The 18,537-nt window shown below is 35.9% G+C and overlaps 2 protein-coding genes and 1 non-coding gene across 4 annotated transcripts in view; 1 reads left to right on the top strand and 2 right to left on the bottom strand.

Moving 5' to 3' along the window:
* LOC106875016 (uncharacterized) overlaps positions 1-9,053 on the bottom strand; it is a 15,429-nt gene extending 6,376 nt beyond the window's left edge. The window contains exons 1-8 of one of the 2 annotated variants that reach the window (XM_014922969.2): positions 8,354-9,053; positions 5,687-6,034; positions 4,012-4,939; positions 3,532-3,586; positions 3,114-3,243; positions 1,492-1,665; positions 626-733; positions 2-178 (exon numbers count right to left, since the gene is read on the bottom strand). In XM_014922969.2, coding sequence (XP_014778455.1) covers positions 2-178; positions 626-733; positions 1,492-1,665; positions 3,114-3,243; positions 3,532-3,586; positions 4,012-4,939; positions 5,687-6,034; positions 8,354-8,413 — 1,980 coding nt within the window. In that variant the 5' untranslated portion in view covers positions 8,414-9,053. Of the gene's footprint in view, position 1; positions 179-625; positions 734-1,491; positions 1,666-3,113; positions 3,244-3,531; positions 3,587-4,011; positions 4,940-5,686; positions 6,035-8,145; positions 8,250-8,353 lie in introns of those variants that run through there. The other variant, XM_052969937.1, reaches the window with a different exon arrangement.
* A 1,623-nt stretch (positions 9,054-10,676) lies between these two features.
* On the bottom strand, positions 10,677-10,748 carry Trnaa-ugc (transfer RNA alanine (anticodon UGC)). The gene has a single exon. It is a non-coding gene; the product is annotated as a tRNA-Ala (tRNA).
* Positions 10,749-18,059: 7,311 nt separating this feature from the next.
* Positions 18,060-18,537, top strand: part of LOC106874963 (putative methyltransferase NSUN7) — a 40,117-nt gene continuing 39,639 nt past the window's right edge. Inside the window, exon 1 of the mRNA XM_014922889.2 lies at positions 18,060-18,271. The gene's annotated coding sequence lies outside the window, so the exon portion shown is untranslated. The remainder of the gene's footprint in view (positions 18,272-18,537) is intronic.

The raw sequence follows: 18,537 nt of genomic DNA, 5'->3' as shown, positions 1-18,537 counted from the left end.
CTGTTAAGAGCTGCTGCAGAAGTTTAATGTAAGTATTTTGCTGTTTTTCATCCATTGGTTCCGAGGAGATAATTTCAAATAGCTGAGAACCAAGAAGACTCTGTGATAGTAGTTCTTCATCTTCAATGGTTGTATAACGTTTCTTAGACTTGCAAGAATTTGGTAACAGCTGCAACATCTGAAAATAAAGGAGTAAAATAAAAATGAAAGATGGATTTTCTTTAAATGTTCACTTTCCTGGCCCACCACATTTGTGCTGGGAAGTAAAAAGAGCCAATCTGTTCAAGAAAAAAAAAAAGACTGCTGTATGTCTATTAACTCTTGGTACAAACTCAGCTAGATCACCCATGGTTCTATGATACAAACTTCATGTTTCTAAAAATTCTAAATGAGAACCTGTCATCAAAATTTCATATCAATTTATGTTCAAAAACCAGCTCAATAATGACAAAATTATTTTACTAAATTCTTAATTACTTTAAAAAAATTAATTGAAATAAAGGCAGAGTATTTCAGCAGAAATGTACCAAAATGGTTTATATATTTGTGTGTCTAAAGCAGTTCAGGGAACACTTGAGCTTTGTATAAGGAATGGTGCTGTAAGAATTAAGTTTTACAGTCTTACTTTAATGATGACATCCATTTGTTTGGGATTTCTGAGAGCAGTGGCAACGGAGATCTTTATTATTGATTCGATATCCAACAAAGCATATTGGGAAATTTTGTAAGGAATCTGAAAGGATAAACACAAAAGAGTCAACAGTAGCAGAGAAAAATAGTCGTCTCCTTTGTCAAAAAAAAAAAAAAAATCCCCAAAAAACCTGCACTTAAAAACTGAACACCATCCATGCTTGGATCGTGCTTTTTTCGTGCCACTGGCACGGGGAGCCAGTCAGGTGGCACTGGCATCAGCCACAACTACAATTTCCATTTTGATTTCAATTTGATTGAGATTCTGGTTGTGATTTTTTAATTTGATTTTACTTGACTCAACAGGTCTCCTCAAGCACGGTGTGTCGCCTGACGTTTCAAAGGCACTTTTTAAATGGGCTGGTTATGCAACACTGGTATAGGCTATGGCTGTGATATCACTTTACTTGCCAGGTCTTCACAGCATATCACAGCATATCTCCAAAGGTTATGGTCTCTTGTCATTGCCTCTGTGAGGCCCAACATTCCACAAATTTTTGAAGAAAGAGAAAGAATAGAGACAAGCAGCAACTGATGAATCATCATCATCATCATCATCATCGTTTAACGATCAAAGAGGATCAAGGGTTAATTAACAACATCAACAACAAATATGGGAACACTAGCTATCTAAGAGATAAGTCCAAGGATTCTTACAAATATCTTCTGCTTTTAAGAATTATGCAACCAAGCCAGAGTAGAAGAGGATGAAAGTGAATATAGAAAAATTAGATTGAATAAAAAAGCCCGAAAAGAATGCAGGAAAAACACAGCAAAATTAAGAAATATAGAAGTTGTAACCTTCATGTCTTTAATTTCAGTGAGTTTATTCAATTCCATTGTGAATGGCTGCCTGAAATTAGACATTCTTCGCCACCAGGGTCTATTTTCTTCTTGATCTACAGCAAGGTAAGTTTGGCAAATGATGTCATCTTGCAGAAATGACGGAAGGGAAGCAAAAGCATCCAGCAACACCTTGAAAGAAGAAATGGAAAATAACAGAAATACGTTGGTTACCAACACAGAGCCACAAATTTTGAGGAGAGGGGAGGATATAACTGATTGTATTGACATCGGTACAATCATCATTTAATGTCCCTTTTCTATGCTGGCATGGGCTGGACGATTTAACAGAAGTAAGAAGACTGCACTAAGATTTACTGTCTGCTTTGGCATGGTTTCTATGGGTGGATGCCCTTCCAGTTTTTCGTAAAAGCATGTCCAGCCATAGGGAAATATCACCTTGCTTGGAAACAGAAGCCAGTTGGTGACTGGAAGAGCCTCCAGCTGTAAAAAAATCTGCCTTGACAAATTTCGTCTGACCCTTGCAAACATGGAAAAGCAAACGTTAAAATGATGATGATTTCTATTGCTGGATGCTCTTTCTATCACCAACCACTTCATAGGTTGTGACAGGTGCAGTTTATCAAGACACCAGCACTAGAAAGGTTGCCAATAATAATGGTTTCAAATTTTGCCACAAGGGCAGAAATTTTGGGGGAAGGAATGAGTCGATTACATCGACCCTAGTGCCCAACTGGTATTTATTTTATCAGTCCTGAAAGGATGAAAGGCAAAGTCGACCTCGGAGGAATTTGAACTCAGAACATAAAGATGGATGAGATGCCGCTAAGCATTTTGCCTGGTGTGCTAACGATTCTGACAGCTCTCTCTCTGCCTTAATAATAATAATAAATGCCCTGATACAGTACCAGACAGTGGCTCCCATGGCTTCTGATCTTAACTGATTGGAAGTGATATCATGTACATAATTTTATCTTGATATAAACGATGGGCCACAGCAAATATTCTGCTCAATACCACAGATTTGCTTGTCAGTTGTTTGACCTTAACACCCTTATTGGCTGACAATGTGTACATCTCTGATCATGAGCAGAAGTAGTGGGGGAGCATCATAGCCACGTGTTGAGAGGAATTCTTTGAGGTTTGAATAATTCACCTCTGGAAGCATGGGTGTTTTGTTCATCATCCTTAAAACAAACCTTATTCAAGGACCTTTTGAGCAGGATGCACTACTCTACCTGAAGAAAATTCTAACTGGGCTTCAACTGCAAGGTCATGCACTGTTTAATCCGATATGAGATCACCATGTTACGCACATATGGTTGTGATGCATGTGCCTGGTGTACCCTTATCAGACGGGTAGTTGTGATGGGTATATTGGGTTTTGTATATTTGTACCCCTTGATGGCATGCACTGCTCTCTCACTCAATAATAATAATACATCTTGATTTTAGCACAAGGTCAACAATTTTAAGAGGAGGGGATTACTTGATATCCTTGACCCCAGGAGGATAAAAGGCTAAGCTGACCTTGGTAGGATCTGAACTCAGAATGTAAAGAGCTGGAACAAAGCATTTTGTCTGACACTCCAATGATTCCATCAAGTAATAATACATACCTGCAGATACTTCTCTGTGACTGTTCTTTCTTCGTTTAGGGAAGCCAACCAACATATGCCTTCCCACAAGGACAACAGTTGCTTTTTCTGAGACAGCAAATTTTTGTGTGTATTTACATATTCAAAAAATCTAGGAAATATAAAAATTAAACAATACAACACTTAGATATTAGGGGTACCAAAAAGTCATGTCGTATTTTCAAGCAACAATTGAAGAGGATCTGCATCAAATTATCAGGGACTTATCCTGGAGGCTTAATAAGATAAACAGATGTTTCATTTTCTAAGATAAACACTAGCCAAATATACATCAGATGTTCCATTGCTGAACTATTTGAACTGTGATAAACCCATCAGTTATTTAATTACAATTCCTTAATTTTTATTTTAAAAAAATATTAAAACATAAATAATTTACCTCTCATCTTTCCAATCGTCAATTTTTCTGTTTGCAAACATCTCAAGAAAAACATCTGTAAAAATGTTAGGAAGAGATGGAAAAAAATTTTGAAGTGAAAGAATTTAAGCCTCTAATGCTTAAATCATCAAATTGAGGAAAAAAATTATTTATTGATCTTATTCAGTTTATTTAAGAATAAGGAGCATTTCTAGAGCAATAAAAGGAAATTTTTTTACACATACAAATATGCCTGTCCAACCCATGCCAGCATGGAAAGCAGACGTTAAACAACAACGATGATGATATATTTAAATCCATCCATACATATATATCATTCACATTTACAGCAAACAAAAGATGAAAACAGGTGAAGGAAGTAAAATGTGTTTATGACTCTAATAGGATTTGAACCCATTTGCCATAGACTAGAGGTCCATCAACTCAACTATTTCTTTTTAAGAGGTTAAATATAAGAAATTAAGCATAAAGGCGCCTTACCTGAGGGGTTTCTCTCAACAGATGGAGGATCTAAGTTTAGAAATTGCTTGTTATCAGAGGATGACAATGAGTCCATGTTCTGGCCAAAATACTGAGAAATAAACTCAACGTGTCTCAAATGTTCTGGAGATTCTTCTTCCAAAGTGTTTCTACCAGTAAGTTTTGTCAGAAGAGAATGGAAAATGTCACTACATTTATCAACAGAAAATATGTCAAAATCTTGTAAGGGTTTAGGATTTTCAAGTTCTGCTCTCCATTTTAAATACAAATAGATGTTTTCTATGAGCAGTCTGGGATCTGGAGGTGTAGAAATGCAGCTATTAAATTCAAAAAGAGATGGGATTTTCTGAAAGAACTCATTTACAGAGCTATCCATTTCCATAAGTGATTCTAAATCATTTTCCTTTTGTAAATACTGGGATACATTTTGTGCAACATCAGGATATGCCATCTCCCTTACTTCTTGCACAGCCATGTCATTCGTAAGGTCAATAAGTTTGACATGAATATCATAGTGTGTGCTGCAGAAGGAGACCCAGAGACATGCGAGATGAAAGAAAAGACCATCAGTCTGAGAAACATCAGCAATGCCAGGATTTGGTTTAGATTCTGTAGAATGACAAGTGGATAATAACAGTAACTCTTTGATGCATTGAAGAATTTCATTTAATAGGTTGGGGTTGGCATTCATCGTATCAATAAAAGACTTCAGCTTGAGGCTTTGCAGAAAACATGATGTACCAAACTTTCTTTTGATTAAGGGTTGTGAAACATCAAGGATAACTTCTGGGAGACATGTCCTGGCAACCATCATTGCAACAGAGGAAAGTAAAGGGATGTCTTTTAATGATTGAGGCTCCTCCAGACAATGCTGTAACATTTTTCTAATCAGACTGTAAATATCAGCTTCATCCAGCAGAATAAGGTTCTGAAATCAGAATATCAATAAATCAATTCTATTATTGCAAGTGCTACGCTGCCACCACCACCACCATCATCATCACCACCACCACCACCTCCATCATCATCACCACCACCATCATCATCAAAGCAGTGAGCTGGCAGAACCATTAGTGCACTGACAAAATGCTTAGCAGTATTTCTTCTAGTTTTACATTCTGAGTTCAAATTCTGCCAAGGTTTCCTTTTCATCATTTGGGGGGTGGGGGTGGGGTCAATAAAATAAGTAGCAGTTGCACACTGAGGTCAATGTAATCAACTAGCTCCCACCCTCCCCAAAATTTCAGGCCTTGTGCCAAAATTAGAAAACATTATTATTATCCTCTTCTTTTAATTTTGTTTCCATTTCTTGCCGAGTGTCTTCCCGACACCTAGGGCAAAGAAACTCATTGTATACATTGGTAGGCCATTATAATAAACACAACAGATTGTTCATTTACAAAATCAGGTGATAGAAAAAAAGGGGGAAGAAAGACATTATTATTATTGTTATTATTAAGAAAATGGCAAACTAGCAGACTCATCTGTGCAACAGACAAAATGCTTAGCAGCATTTCTTCTGGTTTTACATTCTGCCAAGGTCGATTTTGCCTTTCATCTTTTCAAGGTCAACAAAATAAGTACCAGTTTCACACTGGGGTTGATATAATTGACTAGCTCCCTCCCACCAAATTTCAGGCTTTGAGCCAAAATTAGAAAGCATTATTATCCTTACCATCATATAATATCCTTCCCAGTTGCAACTTGTCACTAATTCAAAATACACAACTGGAGCAATGTGTGGCAATACTGCCTGAGCAATGACCAGCAAATCTGTGTCATTAGAGACATTCTCCTCCCGTATCTGGTTCCAAAGAGACTCTTCTTTCAGTTGTTTGTGAGCAATTAGTTTCAGGAAGATAACTAAATGTAAAGTGAATCGCCAGTGTTCTTTTGTAAAACCAGAATTGTTGTCTGCCATCAAACCATTGCATACTTCATTGATTGTGTCAACAAGTACAGGACTGAACTGTTGACAGCATTTCTTGGAAAGCGAAGATAGATCTTCATTTGATTCTTTAATCTAGAACAGAGAAAAGATAAGAAAAAAATAAGAAACACTTGAAAATAATTCAGAAGTTAAGTTTTTTACTGTAGAAAATTATTATTATTATTTTAATAATGAGAGCTAGCATGGCTGTATTGTTTAAGAAGTTTGCTTTGCAGTCACATCATTCTGGGTTCAATTCTACCATCCAGTGCCTTAAAAGAAGGGCTTCTACCAAAGCTTCAAGTTGAAGAATGCCTTGTAAGTAAAATTAGGGAGACAGAGACTATAGAAAAATCTATTCTGTGTGTGTGTGTGTGTTTAACAGTGAAAGATGTAAATGTGAGCAAAAATTTGCTGCTAATCTGATATTTAATCCATCAGATTAGTAGATTTTCTCTTGGAATTTTTACCATCAAAATCACTAGATTGATCCAATGACATTAATGTTCACAAAATGCATTCTTCAAAAATTCCATGCTTCCCAAAATCTGCCAACATTATTTCTGATGTGTCTATGGATCCTTGCCTCTTTATGACTCTGTAAATGTTTTATTCTGCATACCATGCATGTACCTCTACATTTCATTGTCATATTTCTTTGCTTGACTTATACTGACTGCATTCTCTCCACTCTTTTAATCTTTTCTGATGAGTTGTGATACACCCAACTACTCATGCAACAATCTCATAATTATCATTACTTTTATTAAAGTGGTAAGCTTCTGCCAAGGTGGAGTTAGCCTTGCATTCCTTTTGGAGGGGGTCGATAAAATAAGTACCATTTAAGTACTGGAGTTAATGTAAAAGACTAGCCTTCCCCTGCAAAATTGTATGACTTGTACCTATAGTAGAAAGGATCAGTAAGGTGGCAAGTTGGCAAACATTGTTAGAGTGATGGAAAAACATATATCTGCAAAAAATATACATTAACATTAGAGTGATGGAAAAAGTGTTATGTGGTATTTCTTCCAGTTCATAACAGTCTGGGTTCAAATTCTGCCAAGATTGACTTTAATTTCATCCTTTTGCAGCACTATAAAATAAGAATCAGTTGAGCACTAGGAGGTCAATGTAATCAACTAGCCCTGCCCCCAATCAAAACTGCTGGCCTTGTTCCAAGATTAGAGAAGGATTATTATTATTATTATTGAGTAAGAGAGCAATACATGCCATCAAAGTGATACTGGGGTAAAATATATGAAACCCAGTATACCCATCATGACTACTCGTCTGATAAGGGTAAACCAGGCATCTGCATCACAACCATATGTGCGCGACATGGTGATCTCATATCAAGATAAACAGCACATGACCTTGCAGGTGGGGCCCAGTTAGAATTTTCTTCAGATTGAGTAGCCTATCCTGTTCAAAAGGTCCCTGAATAGGGTTTGTTTAAGGATAATGAACGAAACGTCCATGTTCCCAAACATCAAAGAATTCCTCTCGACTCATGGCTATGATGCTCCCCCACTACTTCTGTTCCTGATCAGAGATTCACATATCGTCAGCCACTAAGGGACATTCTCAAGTGGTTAAGGTCAAACAACTGACAAGCAAATCTGTGGTATTGAGCAGAATATTTGCTGCAGCCTACAGAATATTTGTTGTAGTCTTCTTCTTATTATTATTACACTTTTACTTGTTTCAATCATTTGACTGCAGCCATGTTGGAGCACCGCCTTTAGTCGAGCAAATCGACCTCAGGACTTATTCTTTGGAAGCCTAGTACTTATTCTATCGGTCTTTCTGAAAATGTATTTATTTTAAATAATAATAATAAAAAAAAAACATTATAACAAATAACAGTAATTGTGTCTGATTTAAGCAAAATTTTAAGAGGAAGAGGCTAGTTGATATCATGGACCCTAGTACTTCACTGGTATTTTATTCCATCGACAATGAAAGAATGACAGGCAAAGTTGATTTAGGTGGGATTTGAACTCAGAACGAAAAGAGCCGGAACATATACCACCAAAATATTTCCTCCGACGCTCTACCGCTCCAGTCAGTTCCTCATAAAACATTCATTGGGCAGAATTTTGTAAACAATTCACACGTGTAATTCGAGCGGTTAATTTTGTGTAAATAAAGTAATTGTTTGTTTTGTAGACAGATTTATTTAAACTTTAGAAACAAATTCATACATATATGCTTTATTCTCCATCTTCTTCAATATCATATTTTCTATCGGAATATATGCTTTCAACTTTTGATAAAGATTTTAAAAAGAAGTCAATTTTATGTAAAAACTAAAAAGACAACCGAAGTGGATAAACGATAACAGCAAGGCAAAAGAAGAGCAAATAACATCAAAATAATGATTTGGGAGAATAAACAAAATCTATACTCAACAAATTTCTTAAACAATTGAAAAGTGCTTTGCAAAACAGCAAATTCTGGCGAATATTTCATATTTAACTTCGCAGAAGGATGAAAATTCTTATCAGAACATTTTTAAAGGAGAAGATATTTTAAGGTGACACCGGTAAGGGAGACAACTGTGTTTTAATTTAACTATTGTCACATGGTAATACGACATTGCGATTAGTAGCCTTGTCCCTCTGAATATCTCAAATGCCGCAGGTTGGAAACCAAATGACCAAATGCGCTCGCAATTTTTCCACAATAAATTGCTAAGAACACAAAGTAGTGCACACAAACAGATGACCTGTACATTGACACACACAAAATGAAAGACTGTTAGGACAGGTGAGAGACAGTTTGTTGCTGCAACAAAATCACTGTCATTGCAAAAAAAAAAAATAACCCTAAATTTCTGACCCTCACACTGCCTCTCTTGACTTGCTTGAAAATAGCAGTCAAATCATCATATCATACTATATTGTAAAGCATGTCTATGTGTGTGTGTTTGTGATGAACTGGAAGAAATGGGTTCAGCATCACATAGGTGGATAAATATTCTTTTAATAGAGATCAATGGCCCGACACCAAAGGTTTCGTGAGAAAATATTTGCAGTTATTCATTCGTTCAAATAATGGTTGTCAACTGCCATTTAAATGGTGAGAATGCGACACAATATTTTGTAAAATTATGGCAGAGATGTTAGCAATCACAAACTAGGACTGAAGGAAGTAAATATTTATAAAGGGAAATAACCATTCGCTGACTATAGCATTGGTTATTTCCCTTTACTACAGAAATGGATTATGTCATTATGCTGAGGTAAACGTTAGAATTTACTAGTGTAGGATCACTCCTTATGGAATATACAACAACGCCGAAAGAAGGCGATTTAACAGAATAATGAATTACTTTTTGGAAAACAATGACCATGTCGGTGAAATTACACTTGATATTGTTCCTGTTTTGTTAATTCTGAGGAATAGTGAACACATTATGAACCTAGACAACCCACACCGTCTTATACTCGCAGTCTGCATTGGACTTGGATATATTATGGATGAGTGAATGGCTGGAGGTAATGAAGAGGAAAAAGGGGGCTGGTAATATCCAGACAGATGAAAACTGGCACTCTGCCGGTTATGATGATGAGGGTTCCAGTTGACACGTGTACCCTTAACATAGTTCTCAGGGAGATTCAGTGTGACACAGAATGTAACAAGACTGGCCCTTTGAATTACAGGTACAATTCAGTTTTGCCAGCTGAGCAGACTGGAACAGTGTGAAATAAAGTGTCTTGTTCAAGGACACAAGCACCACAGGGTATTGAACTTACGACCTTAAAATCACGAACCAAATACTTCAAACCCCTAAGCCACGTACCTTCACTGCTAAAACAGATACTGAGCAGAAGATATGGCTGTCCAACGTTGAAGCAAGTTTGACTAACTTCCAGCCAGTGTCATAAAGATGACACTGCAGATGAATTCCATACACGAATAAATGGCAGCACCGGGTTCATTAAGATGTCCTGACTGGAGATAGCATGGTTTGTGTCTCAGTGGAAAGAGAAATTTTAGAAGAGCGAAGCAGTTCTTTAACAGAAAAAAAGTCTTAATGAGTATCAATGTTACAGGTATATTGGCTTTAATGGTCATAGAGAATAGATAAATAGTACAAGACAGCTGTCTAGTAGTGTTCATTATCATAACACTTCTGATGAAGAGATTTAACATTTTACTACAGAGACAAGCTTTCTTCCCAATCACTGTCTTACAATGCACAAAAAATCTGAAGTTTTGTTTAAAAAGCCGTCAGTATTTAATTGTAAAAATTGATTTAAAATGGAAAATAATGCACCTCATAATAAAAAGGTCTATATACAAGTTCATAGGCGCAGGTATGATTGTGTAATTAGAAAGCTTTGCAATCACATGGTTTTAGATTCAGTCTCACTGGACGTCACTTTGGTCTACTATAGGCCTACGTTAACCAAGGCCTTGTGAGTGAATTTGGTAGACAGAAACTGTATGTACGTTAATGTGTAAGCCTGTGTGTTTGTTCCCCACCACCAACAACTGATAACTGGTGTTGGCTTGTTTATGTCTCTGTAACTTAGCGGTTCGGCAATAAGCATCAATAGAATAAATACCAGACTTTAAAAATAATTTGTTCAGCTAAATCCTTTAAGTTGGTGCCCCAGCACGGTCGCATTCCAACGACTCAAAGAAGTAAGGTAACAAAATCAATGACTTTAGCACGAAGTAGAATGAAAAATCAAATAAATTTTATAATCCAACGCAAAAAATATTCTGGAGATGCCGGGGATCGAACCCGGGGCCTTTCGCATGCAAAGCGAACGCTCTACCACTGAGCTACATCCCCCGATTGAAATTATGTTCGTTATTTTACCTTATTATTCTTAATATTACTAATGCTTTTCAAAATTTCTGATGTATACCATTAATATTTTTACTGATTACAACATTTGTGATTGATATTCGAAAAATTTAAATAAACGTTCCTCGCCATGTTCTTGATTTTTTTTGTATTACACACCCACTATTTAAGGTAGTTGCTGATGAGGAAACTAGATTATCGATAATCGATAAAAAGAAAAGAGCTAGTGCATCTATACATAATTTTAATACGTAGCTACGTGTTTGTCTAAAATGTAACTAATGTCTTCATATTTGTATGTTGTCAACCGAATATTATAAAATGGACTATTCCAAGCTTCGTCAGTTTTAATTCCTAATTCACGAAGTAAAATGATCTCTTGCTCGAGAAGAGTTTTAAAAATCAATTATTTCCTCTTTTTTTAGAAAAGAAGAAGCAAAAGGAAATCTATTAAATTTACTACTGTTAATTATTTGGGAGTTTGCATGTATCTAAATCAACTACGAAAAATTAATTGCCAAAAATTATTTACGGAAGGTTGTTCGTGCCATAATTTAGTATGCAACACATTTACAGTAATTAGGGAGAAATGTAGGCCACACCAGAGAACGATGAAGAAATATACGGAAAACAGGGGAAAATACATACAAAGGACGTGAACATGCTTATCCCTTATCAATTATCAACTAAAAATCATCACAATTTTGATGCCTTATCGATAATATTGTTCAATTTGACAGCGTCAACAGCAAAATGCTGCTGGGGGGTTTAAATGAGTGACCATGAAAATAAATGCAAAAAAAGACGGGGTCTCTTGATTGAACGATGAAAAGAACGAATTGTGACGAAACTATATAAAACGAAAAGACAAGGGCTAACGAAAAATATATAATAAACGACACGCACATCCCTCTACAGACATATCCATCTGTTTATGATGCTCTTTATAGGATAACTACTTTAGTGTTGTGAGTGTGTATGTGCGCGCACCGTTCAGTTTGGCTCTAATCATTGAGTCTTAGGTTTTTGTTGGAGTGCGTGCTGCCTTTATTGAAGATTTTGTTATGTGTTGCAACGTTGCAATCAAAATAAAAATGTTATTTTGACGTTTGTTTGCTGAGCTTTGCATACCATTAGCGACTCTGTTCACATCGAAACTAAATATGTTTACTAAACAAATAGATATCACTCCATATAGACATCTATTCACAAACCATTCTAGTTAGTAATATTTAGATAGTCATGCCCCCAAATTATATTTTGTATCAAGTAAAAATAGGATGAAAACGGAGTAATTAAAATTGGGAGCAAATCTGACTTGGTTTTCTTGAATTACCGAAAGGAAAAAGCGGTTGCTTCAAAATCGACAAATTATGCACCCCTCTAATTTTTTATATTTGATTCCCCGCCACCCATAATTTTACATACTTTGTGTGTTAGTACTGTGTGTGATACAATCACATTCTTCCTCTCGGATAAAGTTCGATAATTAATGTCATTGAGAAATATTTTTCTCACGAATGTAAAAGTTTGAATGACGCATTCAGTTTTCGTTTCGGTAATGCAAAAAAGTCGAGTCAGATTTTCATACTTCCCTATTACTGAAGTTACACACACACTGTTTAACTCTTTAACTTGTTTCAGTCATTTGACTGTGGCCATGCTGGAGCACCACCTTTAGTCAAGCAAATCGACCCCAGACCTTATTTTTTGTAAGACTAGTACTTATTCTATCAGTCTCTTTTGCCGAACTGCTAGGTTACGGGGACGTAAACACACCAGCATCGGTTGTCAAGCGATGTTGGGGGGGGGGGACACAGACACACTAACATATACACACACATACATATATATATATATATATATATATATATATATATATATATATATATATATATATTGGCAGGCTCCATTTGTCTGTTTTGGCATGGTTTCTATGGCTGGATGGCCTTTCTAATGCCAACCATTTTACAGAGTGTACTGGGTGCTTATTATGTGGCACCATTGGGGTCGCAAAGTAGCTTGAAAGACAAAGACTTCTCAGGTGAGGGAGGGAGTGGTACTGGAGAAAATAGCTGTGAGCCAGGTGAGAGTTTAGAGTTTAACAGAGGGACAGAGCTAGTTATCTTACTATAGAGAAGACACTTGGCTATCCCAATAGGGCAAGGAATGGGAGGAGGGGAGAGTTAGAGAGAAAGATAGAGACAGTCAGAGTGAGAGAGAGAGAGAGGGTCTGCCCACAGGCAAAAGTGGGGCTGGGGAGAGTATAAATTGTAGGGGGATAGAGGGGGGTTGTACCATAAGAGTATCTGGGGAGCCATCTTTTATTTTAAGGCTGTATTCTGGCATGGCTGTAGTCCAGTGACTGAAACAAGTAAAAGATATAATAAAGAAAAACAAAGCAAAGCATACACTGGAAGTGCCCCAGCATGGCCACAGCCTTAGGGCTAAAAGATGTAAACAAATAAAAGAATATATGATCACAAATTATATGGTTTTAAAATTTATGGCTGTGTGGTAAGTAGCTTGTTTCCCAACCACATTGTTTCAGGTTTAGTCCCACTGCGTGGCACCTTAGACAAGTGTCTTCTACTATAGCCGAGGGCCAACCAAAGCCTTATGAGTGGATTTGGAAGATGGAAACTGAAAGAAGCCTGTCATATATATATGTGTGTGTGTGTATGTTTGGGTGTATGTGTTTGTGCCCACCACCATCGTTTGACAACTGATGTTAGTGTGTTCATGCCCCTGTAACTTAATGGTTTGGCAAAAGGGACCGATATAATAAATACTAGGCTTACAAAGAATAAGTCTTGGGGTTGATTTGTTTGGCTAAAGGCGGTGCTCCAGCATGGTCGCCGTCAAGCGACTGAAACAAATAAAAAAATAAGTGAATAAATAAAAATGATTGATAAGTATCTGGACGTAGCAAAACAAGTCAGAAAGAAAAGTTAAGTGTAATTTATCACATGTGTTACTGGAACACAGAAAACAGCAGGGAAACAGAAAAGGTTGCAGGGAATTAGAAGCATTGGAACTGAGATGTAGGAAGTGGCGGGGGTTGGGTGGGTGGTGGCAGAAATGTTTTGTTCTAATTTCTAACAGGATCCTTTGCCATGTCAATGACAGTTGTGAAGATCTGTCAATAAATCTTAAGATATTATTGATTGGTTCACATGATGGATGTAAATATTTATAGTTCTACAACAGCAACTGTAACTTCTGTGGCTCAGTGGTTAGAGCATTGGGCTCACAATCATGATGTAGTGAGTTCGATTCTTGGATGGGGGCAATGTGTTGCTCCAGTTCCTTCTTCAGCTGTAGAAATCAGTTGTGAGGTCATCGGTGCTAAGCTGTATCGACTTTTGCCTATTCCTTGGATAACATCGATGACATGTCTACAGCACCCCCTCCCTGGGGGTCCCATTATAATTTTTTGTTGAAATCTAATTTGCCTATAATTCAACTGGATGTTAAGAACAAATAAATAATAAAATAAAATTTAATATGGAAAATTATTTCAATGTACCAAATTTGAAAATTTTGACATAATTTTAAAATCTCACAATATGTGACAGCAACAGGGAAGACCCTACAAAAGTAGAGAGAGATAGACAGTTATAGGACATGACACACACACACAAATTTACAAATGTACACACAAGTAATCACGATTTTAAAATGGTGTTTAGTAGACATATGTATGTACATCATCATCATCATCATCGTTTAACATCTGCCTTCAATGTTAGCATGGGTGGGACGGTTTCACAAGAAGCAGCCAGGCAGAAGCCTGCACCAGACTTCTGTGACTGTTTTAGCAGGATTCTTACACCTGGATGCCCTTTCTAACTCCAACCACTCAGCAGAGTGGACTTAGTGCTTTTTATATGGCACTAACACAGGTGAGGTCAGTGCCATACTGTGGACTGAACTTATTACCTTGTGATTAGAAAGCAAGTTTCTTACTCACACAGTCATATACACATACATACATACATACATACATGTTATTTGTATTATTATTATTATTATTATTACTATTATATATATATATATATATATACTCGTGTGTGTATGTGTGAGTATGTGGTTGTCTGTGTGTATCTATCTATCTATCTATCTATCTATCTATCTATCTATTTATATATATATATATATATATATATATATATATATATATATATATATATATATATGCATACACATACACACATATTTATATGTGTGAATCTATGTAGATATACATGCATACATATATACAACCGACATTGATGAATGTAAAGAACACAAATATAAAATGTAGAAATTAACGAAGTGAAATAGTGAGCCTATATAACATTTATCTAAGATTAAGTGACAATGAAATAAGTACAACAAAACATATTATAGGTATTATAAAGCCATTAATATAATTGAAGACACAACTAAACTCTGAAAGTACATTGTTAGTTTAGTAATCTATATACATTTGTGATATGATTAATAAACTGTTGTTTAAGGTAACAAAGTTGGAGTTAGATGATTTAATAAGAGTTGACAGAAAGGCAAAGAAAATTAATTATACCAATTAGGATGCTTCATGAAGAAAATAAAGAAAAAAAATACCATATGGAAAGCATACATTATTGATATGCTTTGTTGCTTGGTAAATTGTTTTATTGTTTTACTGTTGTGTATTATTTATTATGGTTTAAAGAATATAATATTCTAATAAGTGAACACATGTATTGTAGTTAAGTTATTTAACATATTCAATGCAGGGTGTATCAAAAAGAGCTAACTAGAAATAATTAACTAGAATTGTACAAAACAATGTTGAGTAAGATACATATGTATACAATCATATCTATCATACTCATGTATATTTGGACATGAAAAGACTTTTTGCTGCAGAAATAGTCTCAGGAAGAAATTTTCTTGTCATCACACCATCACAATTGTCATTGTCATTTAATGTCCACTTTCCATGCTAGCATGGTTTAGACAGTTTGACAGGAGCTGGCCAGCCAGAAGGCTTCACCAGGCTCTAATTGTCTGTTTTGGTATGGTTTCTACAGCTGTATGTCCCTCCTAATGCCAACAACTTATAGAGTGCACTTGATGTCTTTTATGTGGCACCAGCACAGGTCCTTTTTTTGTAGCACCAGCATGAGGTGTTTTTTTTCATGTAATGGTGGCCAGGTGCTTTTTACATGATGCCAGCATGTGTGCTTTTTATGTGGCAGTGTCACGGGTACTTTTTAATGTGGTGTCGTCATGGGTACTTTCCACATCACCCCAGCATGGGTGTTTTTTTACATGGTACCAGCACAAGTGCTTTTTTACATGACACTAGCACAGATGCATTTTATGTGATGCTGGGACTGGTACATTTTACGTGGTAATTTTCAAGTGATGATGGCATGGGTGCCTTTTATGTGGCACCAGCATGTGTGGAAACACATTGGGTTATGAATGATCTCATTAAGTCATAGGTTGTATACATTTCTGCATTGTTACACTTCATCAGCTATAAATATCAAATCAGCCTTTCACTGCTCTATATGAAAGATTCGGTATTCGTAACTGATGAGGCATAACAATTCAGAAACACATGTGTCTTACAATTCAATGATGTTATTCATAGTGCAATATGTTTTTACACATTTCATCAATGAAGAAAATTTCTCTTGAGACTACATAACCAATGTATAGAACACACATATTCTTTATTCTTTTATTTGTTTCAGTCATTTGACTGTGGCCATGCTGGAGCACTGCCTTTAGTCAAACAAATTGACTCCAGGACTTATTGTTTGTAAGCCTAGTACTTATTCTATCGGTATCTTTTGCCGAACCACTAAGTTACAGTGATGCAGACATGCCACCATCAGTTGTCAAGCGATGGTGGGGAACAAACACAGACACACAAACACACACATGTACATACATACATACACACAAACACACACACACATATATTATATATATATGTGTGTGTGTGTATATATGATGGTCTTCTTTCAGTTTCCGTCCACCAAATCTACTCACAAGGTTTTGGTTGGCCCGAGGTTATAGAAGAAGACACTTGCCCAAGGTGCCATGCAGTGAAACTGAACCCAGAACCATATGGTTGGTAAGCAAGCTACTTACAACACAGCCACTCCTGCATTTAACATAAGTTGAAAACTATACATTATATTTTATCTAAGAACAAAACAATCACATTTACAAAAAAACATAACAATTATTGAGGCACAAAATGAGATTCACAAAGAATTTTTTGAGGATCACTAAATCTGCTTTGCCATATGTGTCCATGAAGATATGATGTAAATAAAACATCACTAGTCCCACATTGTCACTGGAGTTTCTTCTTGATGAACCTCCACGCAAGTAGGAGTCTGTTAATGTGGAATAATGAGGGTGTTCTCTTGATAGAATTAAGGGATTTCACCAGTTTTCTTTATGAAATTATGGGATATCACTGTTTTCACTTCTGCTCAATTAACTTTCACTTTTTTAAAATCCTTAAACAGTGTGTTAAAATTAATGCGCAAGAAATTGGTTATGCTTCTACAACACATAAAAATATTTTAGCAATTTTTTTTATACACTTCCTAATAATATTTAATTATGAAAATATAAGGTTTTTTAAAACATCGGATGGGTATGAAGGTCCAGTAGAGTAAAATAGGAATCAAAAGGGTCCATAGACCAAAAAATGGTTGAGACATACTGCCTTAACTCAAAATGTATGGCCTTGTGCCAAAGTTTAGAATTCTTTTACTTTAAATTCTTGACTACTGCTACTACTACTACTACTACTAGAACCGCCACCGCCATCACCGTTGCTGCCACCTTCACCACCAAAACCACCGCCGCTGACGCTACCACCACCACCGCCACCACCACCACCAGCACCACTGGTATTGTTCTTCTCTTTCCTTTTAATTCATTCATTATTTGTTTGTTTATTTATTCATTAAATCTTTATTGGGCATTTTTATTTTTGTTCCCAAGTCATAAATTTTTTTAAAAGAAACGAGAAGTAGACACAAAGAAATAAATCCCAAAACCTGGTGTCGGGGAGACAACAGAATCTAGAGCCTGTAAAGTACCATCTCAGTGTCAAAAACCGAAAGAACAACAACAACCACAACAACAACAATGGCAATAGTAATAGTAATAATAATAATAATAAAAATAACAACAATAATAATAATAGTAATAATAATAATAATAATGATAATAACAACAACAACAATAATAATAAACATTGGCCAAATTAGTCTTCAAGATACAACATGCCTTTTCCTTGAAGCCAATGATTCCAACCCATACATGCCTATATGCAAACCTCTCCACACACACACACACACACACAGAGAAACGCACACATACATATCACTGGATAAGAAATGTTTTATGTCACTCAACACTTCCGTCACCAAAGCCACATTTTCTTAACCATTTACTTACAGCAAAAGAGTTCTGTTTTTAATCGACATACTTAACGCCAACAGGTAAGTCTCTGTTTAGCGTTATTCTTTTGTGTCTTAAGTCCTCAACGCTTACTTCATTCTCACCACTCCACTTATTATCTCGTTGTGTGTGTCTCTTTTTATATACATATGTATATACATATATGCACATACATACATACATGCATGTATGTGCATATACATACATATATATATATATATATATACAAACAAATATATACATATATATATACATATATATATATGTGTGTGTATATATGTATATATATATATATATATATATATAT

This window comes from Octopus bimaculoides, chromosome 8, assembly GCF_001194135.2.
Source record: "Octopus bimaculoides isolate UCB-OBI-ISO-001 chromosome 8, ASM119413v2, whole genome shotgun sequence".
Lineage (NCBI taxonomy): Eukaryota > Metazoa > Mollusca > Cephalopoda > Octopoda > Octopodidae > Octopus > Octopus bimaculoides.
Note: the sequence above shows the minus strand (reverse complement) of the source record. Positions and strands in the feature narration are given on the sequence as shown.